Here is a 19,568-nt window from a genome sequence, read left to right as displayed (position 1 = left end):
GTACTAAGACGATTATTAAGACGATAGATACGAAGACGACTACGATTTTAAATACGAAACTAAGCAATTAATTTGTCTATTCATATTTCAATAGCTACTAAACAAAGAAATCTTAATTATGTTGCCTTTGCTTATTTACTCAGAATAGTAAAATTGAGACCTGTTTGTTATTAATCAAAACGGAATGACGAATCCCAGTTTACTACGAGTAATAAGTATTTTTTATGTAGATTATCAAGGTGTAGTTTGCGTTTTTAGATATTATGTAGATTCCACGTATTATTTGTATAATTAATTGTATTAAACGGAACGTTTTTTCAACGTGATTTTTGTGCTATTGAAGATACCTGTTATCGTTTTCAAGAATGTTTCCAGTAGTACACCCTTTATGTTTCACATTGTTTGGGCTTGGTTCTTTTTTATTTATAATTTTGAGCGCAATCGATTTGATACTTGGTAGTAGGTAATATTTTTAGGAACTCACCGAAAGTCTGTGTCTTTGTAGTGATAATATTTGTAGCACTATCTTCATGGAGTGGCCACTCCTGTCTTCTTTCTTTGTATCTTGATGAAAAGCTTTCAGTTTTTTAAGTACTTACTTAGCTGCACTCAATATTCACCACTTTTTCGCGATCGCACAATTTTTGATGCGCACGATTCAAAATTCAATTTAAAAGTGTCATTGATATAGGAGGGGAAAGGGGCGGGACTACATCGATGCGCTCTCAGTTACGTTCAAAAACATCAATGCTAATTATCCATTGCAGATAGCGTAAACATGCCCCCCAGTTTGAGAGAGTAAAGCTCTTTCAAAGTTAAACACTATAATAATATATGAAACCTACATTATAAATAATCTTATTATCTTAGACTTATTACTTTTATTTTTCAATTAGACTATTAAATTACTACTTAATTATATTTAATTAGATTTTGTGGACTGTATGTATGTAGAATTATATCGAACCACTACTGTGTTGGTAAAGGATAAACCTTAACAACAGGTCTACGATAAGTACCAGTTTTCGTTCTAACGTTAACCACCCTTACAACTCCATCACGACCCGGAAAAGTTTCCTGTATTATACCCAATGGCCAATTAAGAGGAGCACTATTTTCAGATTGAAGCAGTACAACTGTGCCAGTTTTAATAGGAGTGCTATCTTTTTTCCATTTATTACGAACTTGTAATGTATTAAGATATTCAAGTTTCCATCTTTTCCAAAAAGACTGGACCAAACTGTCTACAATACGTTTCCTTTGGATGAGATTAGAATGTTCCGTTATCGTTTCTGAAGGTAGTGATTTTAATGGTGTTAAGTTTATAAAATGTGCAGGAGTAAGAGCTTGAGGGTCACATGGATCTGAACTCAAAACTGATAGAGGCCGCGAATTTAATAATGCTTCAATTTGAGCAAGTGTAGTCAACATTTCTTCAAAAGTGAGAAGCTGATTACCAATTATTTTATTAAGATGAGTTTTAACGCTCCGAATATTACCCTCCCATATACCGCCAAAATGAGGGGCTGATGGTGGGTTGAATTTCCAATCTATATTGTTATCACGCAATTCATTTGCAAATTTATCTGCATACTGCTCAGAGGAAATCAATTTATACATTTCCTTGAGATATGAGTGAGTTCCCAAAAAGTTTGTTCCACAGTCGGTATATACTACTTTGATTGGACCACGCCGCGCAATGAAGCGCTTGAACGCATTCAGGAAAGCTGCTGTGCTCAAGTCCGTTGAGAGTTCTAGGTGAACTGCCTTGGTAACTAGACAAATGAACAGACAAATATACGCCTTTTGACTACGAACACCACGTCGCCTGTAGGGAATAATACGTAATGGGCCAGCGTAATCTATACCAGTGTGATAAAAGGCCTTTGTTTCTTGAACTCTACAAGCAGGTAAATCAGCCATCAATGGACATTGGTTTCGGGGATTTGCTCTATAACATATATTACACTGCTGTACTCGCTTTCTTATTATATTCCGAGCAGAGAGAATCCAGTAGTTTTGGCGTATCAGAGACATTAAGAGCTGCGGTCCGGTGTGCAAATACTTTTTGTGATAATAGTCTATCAAAAGGTTCACTACATGGTCACGAGCGGGAAGTAAAATAGGGTGCTGACTATCAAATTCCAAGTGAGCATTCTCCAATCGCCCGCCAACACGAAAGATACCTTCGTGAACAAAGGCTCTGAGCCGTTGAAATGCAGGCGGTAATATTTTGCCAGACTCCATATTCTTAAGTTCTTTATCAAAGTGAACTCGCTGTACGGCCTTGATGATATTCGTTTCGGCCACCTTTAAATGGGAAATATCAAATTTACTCGGTACCAATTTAATAAACCGGAGAACATAAAGTACAATACGGACCAGCTTGGGCCATGATGAAATACGACATGCAAGCGTGTATAATATATTGTCATTCCGTGCATCATCAGTTGTGAATAGCACTGGAGCTGGTTTCATTTCTGGAATATCAGTCATCGATGTGGCATCAAAATTCTTAACTGGCCAATCTGAAATGGGTAGATGAGCAAATCGGGGTCCACTGAACCAAAGAGGATGCTCCATCAATTGTGATGGTGTTAAGCCGCGTGAAAGACAGTCTGCTGGATTCTCTTTACCCGATACAAAATAAAAGTTTCTGGGGTGTATTTCATCCTGTATCTTTGTTACTCGGTTGGCTACAAACGTATGCCATCTAGCCGGTGATGAGTGAATCCATGCCAAAGCCACGGTGCTATCCGTAAAGGCAAATACATTACTTATTTTACAGCGATGAGAATAGCTGTCAATAATTGCTCTCATCAACTTTGCGAGAATCAAGTTACCGCATAATTCTAGTCTTGCCAATGACACGCATCGTAACGGCGCCACTCTGGATTTGGCACAAACAAGCGTAATAGTGAACTTATTTGTTTGTGGAAAATAAACATGTAAATAAACGACACCTCCATAGGCCTTTTCAGATGCATCAGCAAATCCCAATAAGCTAACTATGCACTCCATAGCAATGCCAGTATGTCGTGGTATTCTAACATTTTCCAATATTGGCAACTCAGACACGAATCGATGCCAAGCTGCTACAATTTCAGGGCGAGGAGTTTCATCCCAATCTATATTATTAGCCCATAGTGACTTAATGATGAGCTTGGCCCATAGTGTAACAGGAGCTACGAATCCCATTAAGTCCCAGATTCTTGCTATAACTGATAAAATATTTCTTTTAGTACATTCGCGGTTCCGTAAATTTACTGTGAATGTGAATACGTCTTCGGCTGGAAGCCAGTTTAGTCCCAGTATTTTTAAATAGCTATCTGGACTAAATTCTATAACTTCGAATTCTCTATGTGAAGAGGGTATCTTAGAAAGAACCTCTGGTGAGTTACTTGAAAACTTTACCAAATCAAAACCACCAGCATGAAACATTTTAATAAGTTGATTAGAAAGTTCGACCGCTGTTTCTTCATTCGCACAGGAAGTAGCCAAATCGTCAGTGAAAACGTCACTGTCAGCTACTGGAGCCGCGAGAGGAAATTGTGATCCCTCGTCCGTCACTAACTGGCGCACAGTCCTGATCGCAAGGAACGGACTACAACACAAACCGAATGGCACACGTGTGAATTCGTAAAGTTTTATCTCCTCGCTTGGATCAAAGCGATACAACATTCGCAGGAATTTCCTATCTTCGTCCTTTACTAAAATCCTCAAGTACATTTGCCTAATGTCAGCACTAATCGCTACATTAAAAAGTCTGAAATTTAAAATTATTCTAAAAAGGTCGTTTTGCAAATTCGGTCCGACTTGTAATATATCATTCAGTGCCAGTCCCGATGATGATTTCATACTGCCATCCAATACTACCCGTAATTTTGTTGTACTTTTATCTTTTCGAACGATGCCGTGATGTGGAATAACATACTGGAGTGAGGACTCATTTATATTTCTAGAACATGGGTTTAAATATCCCTTTTCTAAATAGTCCTTAATGACTTTATCGTATTCTTGTCTCATTTCGGGTTCCAATAGCAGCTTACGTTCCAATGAAAGATATCTACGCATTGATGCTTGCAATGAGTCACCCAGCTTACTAGGAGTATCTTTGAATGGTAACGAGACAATGTAACGACCTAAGCTATCACGAGTAGTCGTTTGTCTATAAAGGCTTTCACACTCCTCTTCCTGTTCCGTGTATGTCTTGACGTCTGGAATATCCTCTAATTTCAAAAAATTACCAATACAAACATTATTCTCATTATCCAAATTGTCCTCACCAAAGGTGCAATGTGTATAGTATGAATTATCTATCGAGGGAGCTAATACCGGTGCCTGGCCGACTATTATGTAACCTAATGAAGTCTCAATTGCTACAGGTTCACCGGGGGCCCTAGAAATTATATGAGGTCGTAAAATTCGAGAGAATACATCGGAACCCACAATCAAATCTATACCACTAGGCTGTGAGAATCTGTCATCAGCTAGCTTAATGTGTTTTAGATAATTAAGACTTGAAGTATCGATCTTTGAGGTAGGAAGTTCACCTGTAATTTTATTGATTACCAGAGGTTGTATTGTAATACGCACTGATTCTTCAGTACAAGAGCAAAGTGTTAGACAACAATATCCTTCAATGGAATTTTTCACATCACCCACTCCGCACACTTGCTTTGTTTCGGAAGGATAAATTGGTAAATTAAGTCTCTTACAAAATTCAAGAGTAATCAGATCTCGTTGCGATGCACTATCTACCAATATTCGGGCAGTACTCAAGAACGTACCTGAATTATCCATAATATTGCATATCGCTGTACCAAGCAATATAGTTTTAGTGGGCTGTTGATTACATACCGTCTTAAAACACTGCTGTTCCAATGCGCATGCGCACAGTGAATCTGGCATAGCGTTGTCTTGATCTCCGTTAGGGTGGGTGGCAATGTCTACTGATTTCGGTGCTTCACCCGAATCACCTTTTGTAATAAAATGTAACAGCGAATGATGACTACGTGAACATGAACTACATTTTTCATTTGACGTACAATTTCGAACTGTGTGACTGGTACTTAAACAATTGACACAAAATCGGTTGGTTTTGATGAAAGAAAACCGTTCCTTCGGTGTAATTGATTTAAACTTAGAACAATTTTTTAACTGATGGTACTCCGCGACACCACAGAATATGCATCTCTTCTGTTCGTGTACAACAAATGTTTTCACATTATTATTTCTTATATTACGAGGTTTGTTTGAATTACTTTGTTGAGAATTATATTTATTCATTCGAATGCTATTGTTATTAGATATATTATAAGCACGTTGTAAAATATGGGACTGATTACGAATATAATTTATAAATTGAGTACAAGTGGGTAGTTTATCAGATTCAGAGTAGTTCATTTCGAATGATTTAATTAATTCTAAACTAATCTTCTTACAACCTAAATGAACAAAAATAAAATCTTCAAGACATTCTAGTTTTAATTGTTTTAACGAGCTTACTAACGAAGAATATTTGTCTATGTAATTTTCTAAGCTAATCGGGTCGGCATCGTTAGCTACTGGAAGATTCAATAACGTATCAAAATATGACGCCGCCAAGACTCGCTTATCATTATATTTATTCACTAATGTTTGCCATAAAACTGAATAATTTTCAGCAGTGGGCATAAACCCTTGACAAATTAATTGAGCATTACCAGTCAGTTTACCGATTAAATACTGAATTTTTTCACTATCAGATAAACTTTGATTTTCATGGATTATGGATTTAAATGTTTCATAAAATATAGGCCAATTTTGAAGTTCACCATTAAACGGACATAATTCTAATCGCGGTAATTTCGGACACTGTCGGTAGGTCTCAATTTTATTCTCACCAACAACAGTGTTCGCCGTATTTTGCGTATTGTGACGCAACGACATTAGTTCCGAATATTTATATTTTATGCGAGAAAATAGCTCATCAAACGCCACCATTGACTCGTAATTGGGTTCTGTGGCGTCTTCATTTGATGCTAATAAATCATTAAGATCGTCCAGTGACTTTATGAATTCGGTACGCATCATATCTAAAGTACTAGCATTCGACATAAATACATCCACATTGCTCTCATTTATTTTAGTGATACTGTCATAAATGGACTGTACTCGAGAGTAATATGCATTAATTTTACTACGCATCTTACGTACATTACGATCAAAAAGTGATTGAGATTTAGAAGTAGTAGCCATTTTAACTAAGTAGTAACAAAGAAATTTAAATAAAATGTTCACCTATTAATAGTTTTTTCAAGTTGGGGGTAGCCGCTCAATCTATGTGCAACGGTTAAATTATTGTTAAATATCCGGCTCGAAGTGATCAAATATGTTTGGGCTTGGTTCTTTTTTATTTATAATTTTGAGCGCAATCGATTTGATACTTGGTAGTAGGTAATATTTTTAGGAACTCACCGAAAGTCTGTGTCTTTGTAGTGATAATATTTGTAGCACTATCTTCATGGAGTGGCCACTCCTGTCTTCTTTCTTTGTATCTTGATGAAAAGCTTTCAGTTTTTTAAGTACTTACTTAGCTGCACTCAATATTCACCACTTTTTCGCGATCGCACAATTTTTGATGCGCACGATTCAAAATTCAATTTAAAAGTGTCATTGATATAGGAGGGGAAAGGGGCGGGACTACATCGATGCGCTCTCAGTTACGTTCAAAAACATCAATGCTAATTATCCATTGCAGATAGCGTAAACACACATAATTGTAAATAGACTTGCATTAACAAAAACCGACTTCAAATAGAAAAAAAAGAGATATTCCGAGACAACTTAATATACACTAAAAACAATAATCATCGAAATCGGTTGGCGTGATATTGAGTTATTGATTTATTCATCTATTTGTCGCGCACGCACTTAATGCAAATTTAAGACAATCATCAGAACTGAACTAAATTGAAATGGGATCACACAAGAAGCGTCAGCTTTCTAATAAATTTTTTTTATCAAAATCGATTCACCCAGTCAAAAGTTATGAGGTAACAAACATAAAAAAAATACAGTCGAATTGAGAACCTCCTCCTTTTTTTAAGTTGGTTAACAAGGCAAAGCCTGCAGGGCTCACTAATAGTATATAACATTTTACTTTTTTGTTTTTGTTTGTACATAGTCCTTAACTTCTGTTGACTTTCGTCGATTCTACTTATATTTCCAAGCTTGCCCTGACAAAATAAATATATCAGGTCACGGTCAGAGTACGTATAGAGCCGATTTAGTTTTTATATTACATCGTACTTTTAGTGAACCTATTTTAGTCATAAAAGTAGAGGTTGTATTCGGCTAAAGCCTGTGTTCAGGATTAGACGACATGTAGTAGCCAATAAAATGTTAAGCCAAGAGAAAGCCTGGTTTAGTTTCAGTGAAGTCGAATCGTTTTAATTTGCTCATAAGGTAAACAAACATCTGTGTTCTGAAACTTTTGGCATGCCAGAATGCATAGGTGCAGGTTTCCTGGCACTTTTGTGACGACTGCTCGCCAAAATACTTTAATTCGACAGTGTTTGAAAAAGACATTAAAGTAAGTTGAAGTATTGTGGGCCTTCTAGTAATTGGCTGGCACAAGCGTCGTGCCGAATTAAAGTCGTATATATTATTGTGAATAGCCGTAATCATGAGCAATGTATGAAAAGTGCTCTGCTGAGAAACATACTTAAGATGTGTGTTGTTTTTATGCATTTTTGGCATTTTGATGCATGTTTTTTTTTTGCACACATGTGTGTACGAGCTCACAGCCCACCTGGTGTTAAGTGGTTACCGGAGCCCATAGACGTCTACAACGTAAACGCCGCCACCTACATTCCTTTACCGTGGAAGTCAATCGTCAACATTTGCTTAGTACTTATTTCATTAGAAAAATTGGTACCCGTCTGCGGGAGTCGAACACCGGTGCATCACTAGATACGAATGCACCGGATGTCTTATCCTTTAGGCCGCGACGACTTTTGTTTTCTGCTTTTATCTAGTTACTTACTTATTTGCCTTAATTTTTTTATAAATTAACTATTTTATCTTTCTTGACGACTTTGAGATTAGAGAGACATTAGATACAGAAAATGATTTGCAAATCATCTATATGTATAAAAATATAAAACTAAAGCAAATTTGGTATCGCAGTTTAGTTAATTTTTTTAAATTTTTCAATGTAATTTATCAATGTTCGTTGCTGACCAACATTAGGTTTGAAGTTTTCCAGAAACACACACACTTTTGTGTTGTTTTGTGGAAAATTTTATAAATTATGTATCCGCGTAATTATTTTCACTTATAACTAACGATGTCCGCTTACGTCATATAATATTTGAGTTGTTTTAAGTAAATAAGGTTAATTAATTAATTGAACTTAATTGAAATAAAAATCAACAATGTATTTATGCTATTTATTTTGCAAGCCTCGTTTGGAATAAAACAAAACCTTTATTCTTTATTTGAAAATTATAAAGCATCGCGATAAGCTTAATGTCTTAATTCATCATCTGTTTCAACAGCTTCGCAGCTATGGTACTTAGACGAGGTATCGGGGCAGCTGTCCGCTACAGACAGGTCGTCTAAAGAAGCCACCTTCGCTTCATGCGCAGCAAGCGGCATCAGCTCTTCATCACCATCGGTATACGTTATTCCTTGAACGCAGTTTCGTTTCAAGGTTTCTGGAGCCTCGACCTCCCGGGTCCAGCAACCTGGTTGACGAGAATAAATATTTTACTGCTGGTAGGACCTCTCGTGAGTCCGCGCGTGTAGGTATCACCACCCTGCCTATTTCTGCCGTGAAGCAGTAATGCGTTTCGGTTTGAAGGGTGGGGCAGTCGTTGTAACTATACTGAGACCTTAGAACTTATATCGCAAGGTGGGTGGCGCATTTACGTTGTAGATGTGCCCCTATGGGCTCCAGTAACCACTTAACACCAGGTGAGCTGTGAGCTCGTCCACCCATCTAAGCAATAAAAAAAAATGTTTTTATTTCTTGTGGTAAACATTAAATATTAGGCATTTTTTATTTTGGCAAGTACTCGTGTTTTTCTGTAACATGTATGATTATTTAAGTTTACTTGGTCTTTTCTCTGGCGGAACGGGCTGTACAGTAGTCGGTGGCGGCGGGTTGCTGACAGAACGCAGTTTCCTCGGACTTCGGGCCAAAGCGTGAGAGATGCTCGGCAGCCTAATGTCTAGGTGTGATCCTCTTTCCGTCACAATCTTATTGTTCATAGCATACAGTTTCGTGGTGATGTCCCGTGCTATGAGCGTGGTAACAACGCAGGCTAAGTACGGCTCTTTCACAAATAGATATTCAAGAGAACTCCTTTGCCAGTACACGTAGCGGCAGGATGAAGCCGCTACTATAGATACCTGGAGAACAAATGAAAGCCTTTATTTTTATTTTCTTTATTGCTTACATTGGTGGACGAGCTCACAGCCCACCTGGTGTTAAGTGGTTACTGGAGCCCATAGACATCTACAACGTAAATGCCGTCACCCACCTCGAGATATGAATTCTAAGATCTCAGTATAGTTTCAACGGCTGCCCCACCCTTCAAACCGAAACGCATTACTGCTTCACGGCAGAAATAAGCAGGGCGGTGGTACCTACCCGTGCGGACTCACAAAAGGTCCTACCACCAGTTACTATTTACATTAATATATGTTGTTGACAATTAAATAATCCAATCCGTGTGGTTTGCGCCCGGAATAGACCGACGGCGCTACGTATATAGGCGAGTGAGTTAATCATAACGCCTTACGGCTATACAGTTTATCTACTTCTAATGTTATAACCGCGGACCACAGAGGGAAGTCCGGGAAGCGGTAGCAGAACATTTGGTTCTCATACTTGTGTTTTCTAATTAATTCTCAAACAGTTAATATTTAATTATTTTTTATTGCACTAGATTGAAGAAATAATTTACGTCCCAACTGGTGTTTACTACTGTAGTCCGTAGACATCACAAAATAATAGCCGCCTGGGGCGAAGTTCCAAGTATGTTGTTACATGGCTGTCCTGCCATCAGATCTGAATTAATAATACTAAGCCCGCACTCACAATATGTTCTAATCCTCCCACTTTAAAGTAATTCAATTCTGAATTCGTTGTGAAAATTCGAAATTAGGAACAAAAGTAATACGAACAAATGTCGCGACAAATTAATATCTGATTTAAAAACGCAAATTTTTGCATTCAAGTAAATTACATTGAGTTTTTCGAAGCCGTTCATCACAAAGCTCTTTGGCATTACCAACCCCATTCCGTTGACCTAATTGTTGTCTAACATGGCTGTGTAGCAGTTAAAGTAGCTATAAATGGAAGAAACTGGGTTAAATATCGATGAAGTCTAAACCTCCTTGCGAAAACGGGCGGAACAAGACTTGAAATTATTTCTTTTCGCGGATACAATGTTATGGGCACTTCAATTTTAGTTCGGTAGTTAAATTTATTGCATCGTTCTTGCAATTATATCGATTTGAGTTTCAGTACTGTGGGATTTATATGTCAAAGTATTGAGATATTAATTTATTTAAATAGTACAAACGACAGACGTTTACAAACTTTTTTGAATAAGTTAATGTGAACCGTTTTGAAGAAATTGTTATTATAATACCGAATTGTGAATCTGAGCCATTCTGGAATTCACAGGCGCATTTTTTTATCAAAATCGGTCCAACCCTTTAGAAGGAGTTCACTAACACACGCACGGACACAAGAATTATATATATTAAGATTAACGATAGCCCACAAATATTTCCGGCGAAGTTCAAGAGCGCGCATCTTTCCCGTGTGGCTGAACCTAAGTTGATTAATGTTATTGGGTAGCCCTTGTTCCACGCAAAAGAGAGTTCCTCCTCAAAGTGTGCGGTGGAATTCAGAATATCTAGTGCGTAAGGGCGATGTTCCTTTAAGTTTTATTACATATACGGGTGAACGCGCTCACAGACCAACCGATGTTAATTGGTTCCCGGAGCCCATATATATCACAACGCGAACACCGTCTCGGCTCATATTAGTTATAAAAATTATATTTTTGCGGTTTTTATTTTCATTGCACGATGTTATACCATTATTGTGTATGCGTGAACATCATTTAAGTTCAGATGTATTTCATTAGAGATATTGGTACTTGTCGGCGGAATTGGATAACCGCTACAATAGTTAAAGTAGTCAATTTTATACGGCAAATCATTAAAACAGTTTTACGTGTGCGATAAAACTCGTGAAAATGATTTTCGTTGTTGAACAGACATAAAAAAATAACTAGCTTTTAGTTTTTAGTAATTCAAATGAAATATACTATTGAATTTACTAAATTTGAGAAATTGATAGATTCTATTCATATAAATTAAATAGCATTCGGTTATTGAGTATCAATTAATTAAGGGTTTTATTTTGGAAATCTTAGAGTAAATGTTGGGTCGAATTAATAATCGACCCCGTTACGATTCTTTGAGTGAATTTGAAAACGATGAATTTGGTAAAAACATTATGAGTATTCCGAGAATAACTTTGTTTTGCGTGCCAATTATAAGTTTTAAAAGCTCAAAAAAGGTCAGCAAAAGTTTAGCCTTTAACGAAGCGTTTAAACAAACAAACAAAAAACGAGGTAAATTAAAATATAGATAATATGTGTATTATTTACATTTAATTAAGTAACAAACTCTTCTGATATCGAGAAGAGAAACGATAGTTCCTTGATACCTTTTTATTGTTCGTAAACAAACTTGGGGGTGTTTGAAACTTTATCCACCTGACATATTGATATTAGCTCAACCTTTACACCCTCGTCTAACATTTGTTTAAATAGGCCAGGGGTTTCGCATACTGGGTCGATACCAGATAACCTACCTCCAAGAATAAAGAGACTGTTTACAAAAATACAAAACCTGTTATAATTATTATGGTATTGAACAACGTTGTAATGGAATTAACCCACCTTTGTGCTTCAACCTCAGCCATTTATACTGAAATCAGAACCATAAATTAAGTTAAAAGCTACTTTTTTTTAATCGCTTTTGTACTGATAAGTGTATCGCAGCCTTTGCATTGTAATAAGAAAGATTATTCGATCCGTATCGGTCATCTCGTACGTGTGTTTCCGGTACCCTGAGCACTAGAAGTCGTCGTGGTCTAAAGGATAAGACGTCCGGTGCATTCGTATCTCGCCATGCACTGGTGTTCGAATCCCGCAGGCGGGTACAAATTTTTCTAATAAAATACATACTTAACAAATGTTCACGGTTTACTTCCACGGTGAAGGAATAACATCGTGTAATAAAAATCAAACCCGCAAAATTATAATTTGCGTAATTACTGGTGGTATGATCTCTTGTGAGTCCGTCTGAAGGGTGGGGTAGCCGTTGTAACTATACTGAGACCTTAGAACTTATTTCTCAAGTTGAGTGGCACATATACGTTGTAGATGTATATGGGCTCCGGTAACCACATAAGACCAGGTGGGCTGTGAGATCGTTCACACATCTAAGCAATAAAAAAAAAAAACTAGAAAAATCTCAGATTGGAGTCGATGTATGTGTAAAGGTATAAATCTTAAATTTTTTTAAATGGGTCCTTTCAATAGCCCTCATTGTTTTTTGCACTTTTTCAGAATCTTATTATTTCATCGCTCGATTATATCGCACTCCTTTAAAACTCAATTAAAACCCAAAAGCAACTTTTTTTTTTAAATGTAGGTATACATTTTATTTTAATTACCAAACTAAGATTTGCTTCGTAAATACAATAAAAAAAAATGAAAATATTAATTAACTAACATATAGACCAATGAAAACTTGAACAACTCATATCTAAACGGAACTCACCTTGAATTTTTCATCGATAGTGGCTCGACTCGACTCGAATTCTGGCGAGTCTAGGAACTCGCACGGCAAAATCGGATGGAGGAATTGATGTCCACTCATTACATTTACCTAGAAAATAATTTAACAGGCCATCGATTTTTTCACGCCAATTGATTCGTAGATACAATGAATTTTATTACAAAAAAATTATATGTTCGGCTTATAACCGAAGTGCGACTAAATTTAGGTGTAGCCGCACTTCGGCGTTTAAACCTAGGCGTAACAGATTTGTTCACGGCTAATATTAGGTGTAGCCGATCTCATTTGATTAAAACTAGGTATAGTCTTTTTTATGCTGGCTACAACTAGATGTAGCCAATCGTACGTGGTTAAAAGTAGGTTCTATTCTTCGTATTGTTTCTACCTATAATAAAACAAGCTAGAATCAAGGAACGTTATTATTAATTTTTAAAAGTAAATATAATAGAAATTTTTATAATAACATAATTCTAATTTTAATAATCTATATAAAACTTCTTGGTAGACTACCTATAGAGATTTTTTATCTTGTCTAAGATTCTCGAAAATGTGAATTGTAATACTTTACTTCGTTGGGATCATCATCATGTTATTATGCGTATTTTTATTTTTATTTTTCAACTAATAATTTATCGATACAAAAATATCGATATTTTGGAACAGCTTGCATCCCCTTCATTGGATCAATGATTCTTATCTACCAACAAACGGATGCATTTACGATTTAACTCGTCAATTTATAATGAAACAATATACTTTTTTTAGGTAGGTAATTCGCTGATATTTTTGTTCTTTTTACAACACTAACCCTAGAATGTATTTAAAATATACTCTTTGAGTTTTTCTCTCGGTATCATAAACGTATTCATGATCATGAAGTCTAAGCGAAACGCTTCCATAAAATTACGAATAGGTGTCGTTCGAAGTCACGTCTACACCATTTAGGTACGTGATCGCGTATCTTCATTGAGGGCATCTGTACGTGAACACGAGGAAAAACTGTTTTAAATCCATCGCTATCTTTACTGGAAAGCACTTTCGTGTGTACCCTAAATGGGTTTTTACGTTTAGTTATGAGTGAAAATAAGAAAACTCACTACTGCATGGATCGATATGATCTTGTATCGTGACGGACGCGTTAATTTTAAACCGCTAGTCTACAGAAATGTAACAGACCTAAAGCCGAATCGAGTCAATTATTTCTTTTTAAAATACGATTCGATATATTTACTGTCCAGTTATAGCTGTTTCTCAGTTATCATTTTAAAACCTACCAGCCTCAATTCCCTTAGAAACGACCAATCTTCTCAATCGCTAATCTTACCTTCCCTGAAAGTAATAGTCCAAGTCTATCGGTTTTTGTCAAGTTTTGCATCGCGTACGCTTCGCCGGCGTGCAAGGACATAATATGAGCAAAATCCGGCGACACCATCCTCTTGAATTGTAACCTTGAAACCTTGACGAAATGAATATTATTGAAATTATCAAAACATTAATTTGCATGATAAAAATTAATAAATTAGTTTTTGGTTTACACAGGGTCTAGACGATACTTCCTTTAAATATAAAAGCTTAGGACTAATATTTTTTGGGGCAAAATCACAATGAACCACTAGAGCTCGTGGACATCAATATGAAATCCGTTGTTCACACTGAGACATATAGTGGAACTCCTTAGAGTCCGTGTACTGTTCTTGACTTTATATGACACGTTTTCTAAAATATACACCAAATTGTTGCAAACATTTTACGGTTTTCAATTGGATAATATATAATATATATTTTAAATAAGGTCGTAAAATAAATGCATTTCGAATTACTTCGTCGTTTACGGAATTGGTTAAAGGGAATTCACTTGTTTTACGATCGACACACCCCAGTTTGCAGTCGGTAATATTAAAGTACTCACATAACTACGTGCTTAATCAATTTAAATGTATTTGACTTTCCGTTTACCTACTCTACGTTAATTATTACTTTGGACATAATATAGTTACGAAAATCATATTGAAAAACAGCAACGGCTCTGGGTAGTTTCCAATCATCAAATAAGTTTTCATTTGAAGACTTTTAAAACTCTTAAGGCCTATCTATGACTCTAAAGTGACTTTTTTTTTTGCTTAGATAGGTGGACGAGCTCACAGCCCACCTGATGTTACGTGGTTACTTGAGCCCATAGACATCTACAACGTAAATGCGCCACCCACCTTGAGATATAAGTTCTAAGGTCTCAAGTATAGTTACAACGGCTGCCCCACCCTTCAAACCGAAACGCATTGCTGCTTCACGGCAGAAATACGCTGGGTGATGGTAGGTACTTACCCGTGCGGGCTCACAACGGACTTGTCGGATCAATATTTTTAATGATAATGGGAAAGCAACATCGATCTAGACTTACAAAGACTTTGAAACATTCGTAATTCAAAACACGACCTACGTAATTTTGGACTATCTCGTTCGCTTACCTTAAACGGTTCGAATAACGTGTGGAATACTTCTTCGAGTTCCGGATCAAATTTGACGGGTCTCATTTCATAAACCAGATACACGACCTGAGCTAAATTAAGGAACACGAATCCAAAGTTCCACGAGAACGCATCTGGAGAGCATATCACGTGCCATGCCCAAATCGAATACAGCATGAAAGCTAAACGGGAAAAAACCTAATCATTTAAAGAAATCATTCGACGATCGGAAACACATGGAAACCTGAATACCAAATATTTTTAAGATACAGACTGGAAACGAACTATAGGTGCAGGTAGCAGCAATTAGGCTAACAATAATCACCGGACCAAATGAAATGGTCAAATTATGTATGTATTTTAAAGCATGTAAAAAGCAGATAAAAAAGGTTTAAATAGTAAAAAGCAGTAGTGTTAAAAAAAACACGCTTAATAGTAAACTTCTTCTTTTAAAGAGGGTTGGGGTCGATTTTACACCACCAGGTATTTTCTATCTTGAGTTATCGTACTGTCGTTAGACCTTGGCCTCTTTAAGTGTTCGAGTCGTATTTGTTCAACATGTACCCGGGGGCCGCTCTATTCTACGCCTTTTTTCTAGTAGTGCCAGGTGAACGACGTAGTCACAGTCCCTCCACATCACGTGTTCGTACCACTTAAGACGACTCTCTGTGAGTTTTTGAACAATTGGAGCAAGCTTACAATACGGGGACGTATGTAATTTACTCGCAACTTAATAGCAAACAGAACTAATATGTAATTAATAATAAACATTTTTTATTCAGGTTATTCTGGTCATATTAGGGCAAAGTAATAAAATTATTGCATTTGAGAACATTTTCAGGTTAATCAGTTTTCAGGAGTCATCTTGAAGTTGGTGAAACCATATTAATATGTAAATAAAGACAAGTCTGTTCTTTTTTGGTTTATTATGATTTAGGAAACTCATTTCATTATGTTGTTTCACAATAGACCGAAATGTGTACGATGTAGGACTGGGGATCGGAATGAAATAATAAGAATTCATTTTTTTGCTATTTGAAAACAGAACACAAATCAAGGGCTTTCTATTCTATTTTAATATTTATTTTAATTTTAAATTGGTCTGTATTGTCTATGTTTTATATTTTATACATAATATAATTGGTGGTTCGAGCACCACGCCAACATAATATTTTGTTGATTTTCTGTTACGAATATTTTAAAACTGGCAATTATATCTCATTACGATTTAATATCTTTCATTCAATTTATTTAAACTCAATCTAACGTGATTAGTTTTTCTAAGTTGTCAGGATTTCGTCGGGCCACGTGACCGAAGTACTTGAGGAGGCGCTGCATACAGATCGTAGAGACGGGTCTTGACGTTTAGCTCCGAGAGAATTGACACATTAAAAAAACTAATAGTTGTAGGTCACGTGGTAGGAAAGAGAAGTCGAGGAATATTGCCAACCAGGTGGACGGACATTGTCAAGGAGGCCACAAACACCAGCGTCCCAGGCGCCATTAAGCAGGCCGAATGCAGGCAACTTTGGGAAAGCTGGTGCAAAAACTAGACCAAGGTGATCACGATCTTCAGTAATGAGGAAGCGACGAAGGAGAAGAAGAACGTGATTAATGATAGTCTCATTGATTTATTAATTCTGACAATAACCCTGTACCAGGGAATTCGGCTTTGATTCATAGCATGAGTCTTTTTAATGAATATATCTAGATGTTAGAGAGAACTAGAGTTTACTACTACTGTTTTCAGTTTTTAACAAATTACAGATGAAACTTCGTGCTGTTTTTAATTTAGCCAACTAATAAAGTGGAAGCGCAAGATAAACCTAGTCTCAAATAAAACATACCAACAGAATTTTATAATATAAAACAAATAATAACGATCAAAATGACGAACATTAGCAAAAATAAATAGGTAACATTATAAGAAAAGGGCGGGAAAAGTGTTATGATATTGGTTAACAAATTGACAGTTGAAATTTATCTGTTTTTTTCTTTTCCTACCTATTCTATTAACCTCGAGGGGTTATTCTAGATTCATCGAATTAGTAGATGAGCTCACGGGGCTCAAACCTGACGTCGTTGCTAACATGAACCTTAGCAAGAGCCATGCTTCGCAGAATCTACCACCGGATCGGAACCGCGACCCACTAAGAAGATCCGGCGAGAAACTCAGTGAGCTGTGTCTGTGGGTTAATTTACACGCCGAGCCATTCGTCGCAAGCGATGGGTCCGACGAGAACGATGACTGGTGCTTGGTGTACCTAAAAGCACCGTTAGTGGATCGGGAGGATCCGAGGTGACGCGTTTTGGCAGGATCGGCTATGTAGTTTCCGGCGGCCACGATGAGAGGGTTCTCGTGTCGTGCCGCTTTAAGGAAATGGAAACATTTATAATTATTATTCTAAAGAATGTGGTAATGTAATAAATTATCTATGGCGCATGTGATGTAAGCAGTATTTGTAGCCTATACTGTATTTCAAATTAAAATTATGCGTAAAACGTATTAACTTACCAAATATAAGAATTGTGTGCATCCATAATTGACCTTTTTTTGTACTCGGTGCACAGTAAGATGCTACAAACAGCAAATTGGAAAGCTGTACACAAAAAAGACATTTGATTTTGGAACAATTTTAAAAGATCTGAAAATCAACAAGCTTTTACTTACAACTTACCTGAAATAATGGGTGTTGTGGAATCCTCCATAACGGACACCACGGCCAGTACCATGGTCCTATAATTTTAATAGGATTCAACATGATGAGTACCGATTAATTTGAAAATACGCGTACGCGACATTGATCTTTTCGTCTACACACTACTATTTTTCCCAGTATCTGTGTTAGAACTGTCGTCTTGTAAGTAATTATATTTGCCATATAAAGGGATTCTATACCATTCTCCAGTCCAGTCTCCATTCACCTCGATATATTATATATCTCGAAGTAGAACGGGGTATTATTTATGATGTTTTACTGATATATTAGATTATATGAATAAAGGGTTCAAGCCAGATGAAACTCCATCTTAGAAGAGAAGCATCAGTTGACCATTACGTTGTTGTCTGGACGTGTATTGATACAATAGTAGGGGTGGATGGTACTAGGATGTAAATTTACTGAATAATAGCACGAAAAGGTAAAAAGTTGATCCGGGTTCTTCTGTACTCTCATTCTTCTTCACCCTTTTTCAAACATTAGGAGAACGGTGAACTCATTTACGCATCTACATACCTATGCAATAAAAGTCGTCTACCGCTTATTCAAATTCACACGTATCAAAGATAATAATTTTTTTGTTAGTATTTACCTGATGGCATAGTGTAGTTAACCGAACCAAAGTCGTGATAGCTACCATTTTCTACCGGCCAAGAAAAATTCAATTCTCCTATTTCTAGAAAGTCACTTTTTCTCCCTGTGAAACCACCGTGAGACATGTTTCTTGAAATAGGAACGCTAAGGTTAAGTTTTTCCGCTTTCTTTTATTTTTGTGCAATGTATAACAATACAGGCTAAATAACTACACTGTACAACAGCTGTTTAAATTTCATTATTTTTATCACTAGGAACCAAATCAATATCAGGCAAGCTTATTCTTAAAGTTGAATATATTGCCATCTATCGGAATTGTGTAGAATTACGCATCAGTTTGTTGACTAATATATCAGTTTTTGAAGTAAGTTATGCGAATTTGAGATGAGATGTTGTTTAAAGCAAGACCCGCTAAGTTGATTATAATCTTAGAAAAATTATGTCGTTAAATGTCAAAACCATACTTATTTTGCGTCGATAATAAAAATTGAACCTCACAAATCGACGGTCATTAAGTATCTATTTACATGCAATACTAATCAGACAAAGATGATTAATGAGTGAAATTAAATCAGCTAGTATTTTCTTCGGTTTTCGTTAGTTATAGAAACATAATTAAAAATTACTTTTACGATGCAATCTCTTTTTTTTCCAGAGTGTTCAAATACATTTACTGTTTTTGTGGATACGGACGACAAAATTATGTTTTGTGAATTTTTAACGGTAATTAGATTAGTCGTCCATGGCCGTAAAAGTAGTTTTAATTATTTAACTACATTATATTTTGATGAAGGACCACATTTTTTTTGTGTCTTATGATAGATTTTTTAAGAATATTCAAAGATGACTTTGTAATATTTATATGTTCTTGTTTATTCCAGTTTAGTTCATTCTAGATTCTAGTTTTCAATTA

General features: G+C 36.3%; 2 protein-coding genes across 2 annotated transcripts; both read right to left on the bottom strand.

Annotated features, from left to right (window-relative positions):
- Positions 1-969: 969 nt before the first annotated feature.
- On the bottom strand, positions 970-6,240 carry LOC149500337 (uncharacterized). Its single transcript, XM_089737054.1, has 3 exons — positions 5,706-6,240; positions 4,791-4,979; positions 970-4,553 (listed from the first exon to the last, which is right to left on the bottom strand). Exons 1-3 carry the CDS (start codon positions 6,238-6,240, stop codon positions 970-972), a joined length of 4,308 nt encoding a protein of 1,435 aa, XP_089593180.1.
- Positions 6,241-8,421: 2,181 nt separating this feature from the next.
- LOC114244783 (popeye domain-containing protein 3) lies at positions 8,422-18,916 on the bottom strand. Its single transcript, XM_028176685.2, has 8 exons — positions 18,654-18,916; positions 18,020-18,078; positions 17,857-17,941; positions 15,342-15,523; positions 14,201-14,332; positions 12,859-12,966; positions 9,102-9,399; positions 8,422-8,732 (listed from the first exon to the last, which is right to left on the bottom strand). Exons 1-8 carry the CDS (start codon positions 18,778-18,780, stop codon positions 8,512-8,514), a joined length of 1,212 nt encoding a protein of 403 aa, XP_028032486.1. The 5' UTR covers positions 18,781-18,916; the 3' UTR covers positions 8,422-8,511.
- Between the last annotated feature and the right edge of the window lie 652 nt (positions 18,917-19,568).

The sequence above is a fragment of the Bombyx mandarina genome, chromosome 22, assembly GCF_030267445.1.
Source record: "Bombyx mandarina strain Sakado chromosome 22, ASM3026744v2".
NCBI lineage: Eukaryota > Metazoa > Arthropoda > Insecta > Lepidoptera > Bombycidae > Bombyx > Bombyx mandarina.
The sequence above is the reverse complement of the archived record's forward strand: the minus strand, read 5'-3'. Positions and strand labels throughout refer to the sequence as shown.

Excerpts from the sequence above, each read along its gene's own strand:
- LOC149500337 (XM_089737054.1), bottom strand. The coding sequence starts at position 6,240 with ATGGCTACTACTTCTAAATCTCAATCACTTTTTGATCGTAATGTACGT. Across the intron at positions 4,980-5,705 it reads TTTAATCGGTAAACTGACTG|GTGATTCGGGTGAAGCACCG; the intron begins GTAATGCTCAAT and ends TTATTACAAAAG. Across the intron at positions 4,554-4,790 it reads CAATATTATGGATAATTCAG|GTGAACTTCCTACCTCAAAG; the intron begins GTACGTTCTTGA and ends ATAAAATTACAG.
- LOC114244783 (XM_028176685.2), bottom strand. The coding sequence starts at position 18,780 with ATGTCTCACGGTGGTTTCACAGGGAGAAAAAGTGACTTTCTAGAAATA. Across the intron at positions 18,079-18,653 it reads TAACTACACTATGCCATCAG|GACCATGGTACTGGCCGTGG; the intron begins GTAAATACTAAC and ends TTAAAATTATAG. Across the intron at positions 14,333-15,341 it reads CGTTATTCGAACCGTTTAAG|GTTTCAAGGTTACAATTCAA; the intron begins GTAAGCGAACGA and ends CATTTCGTCAAG.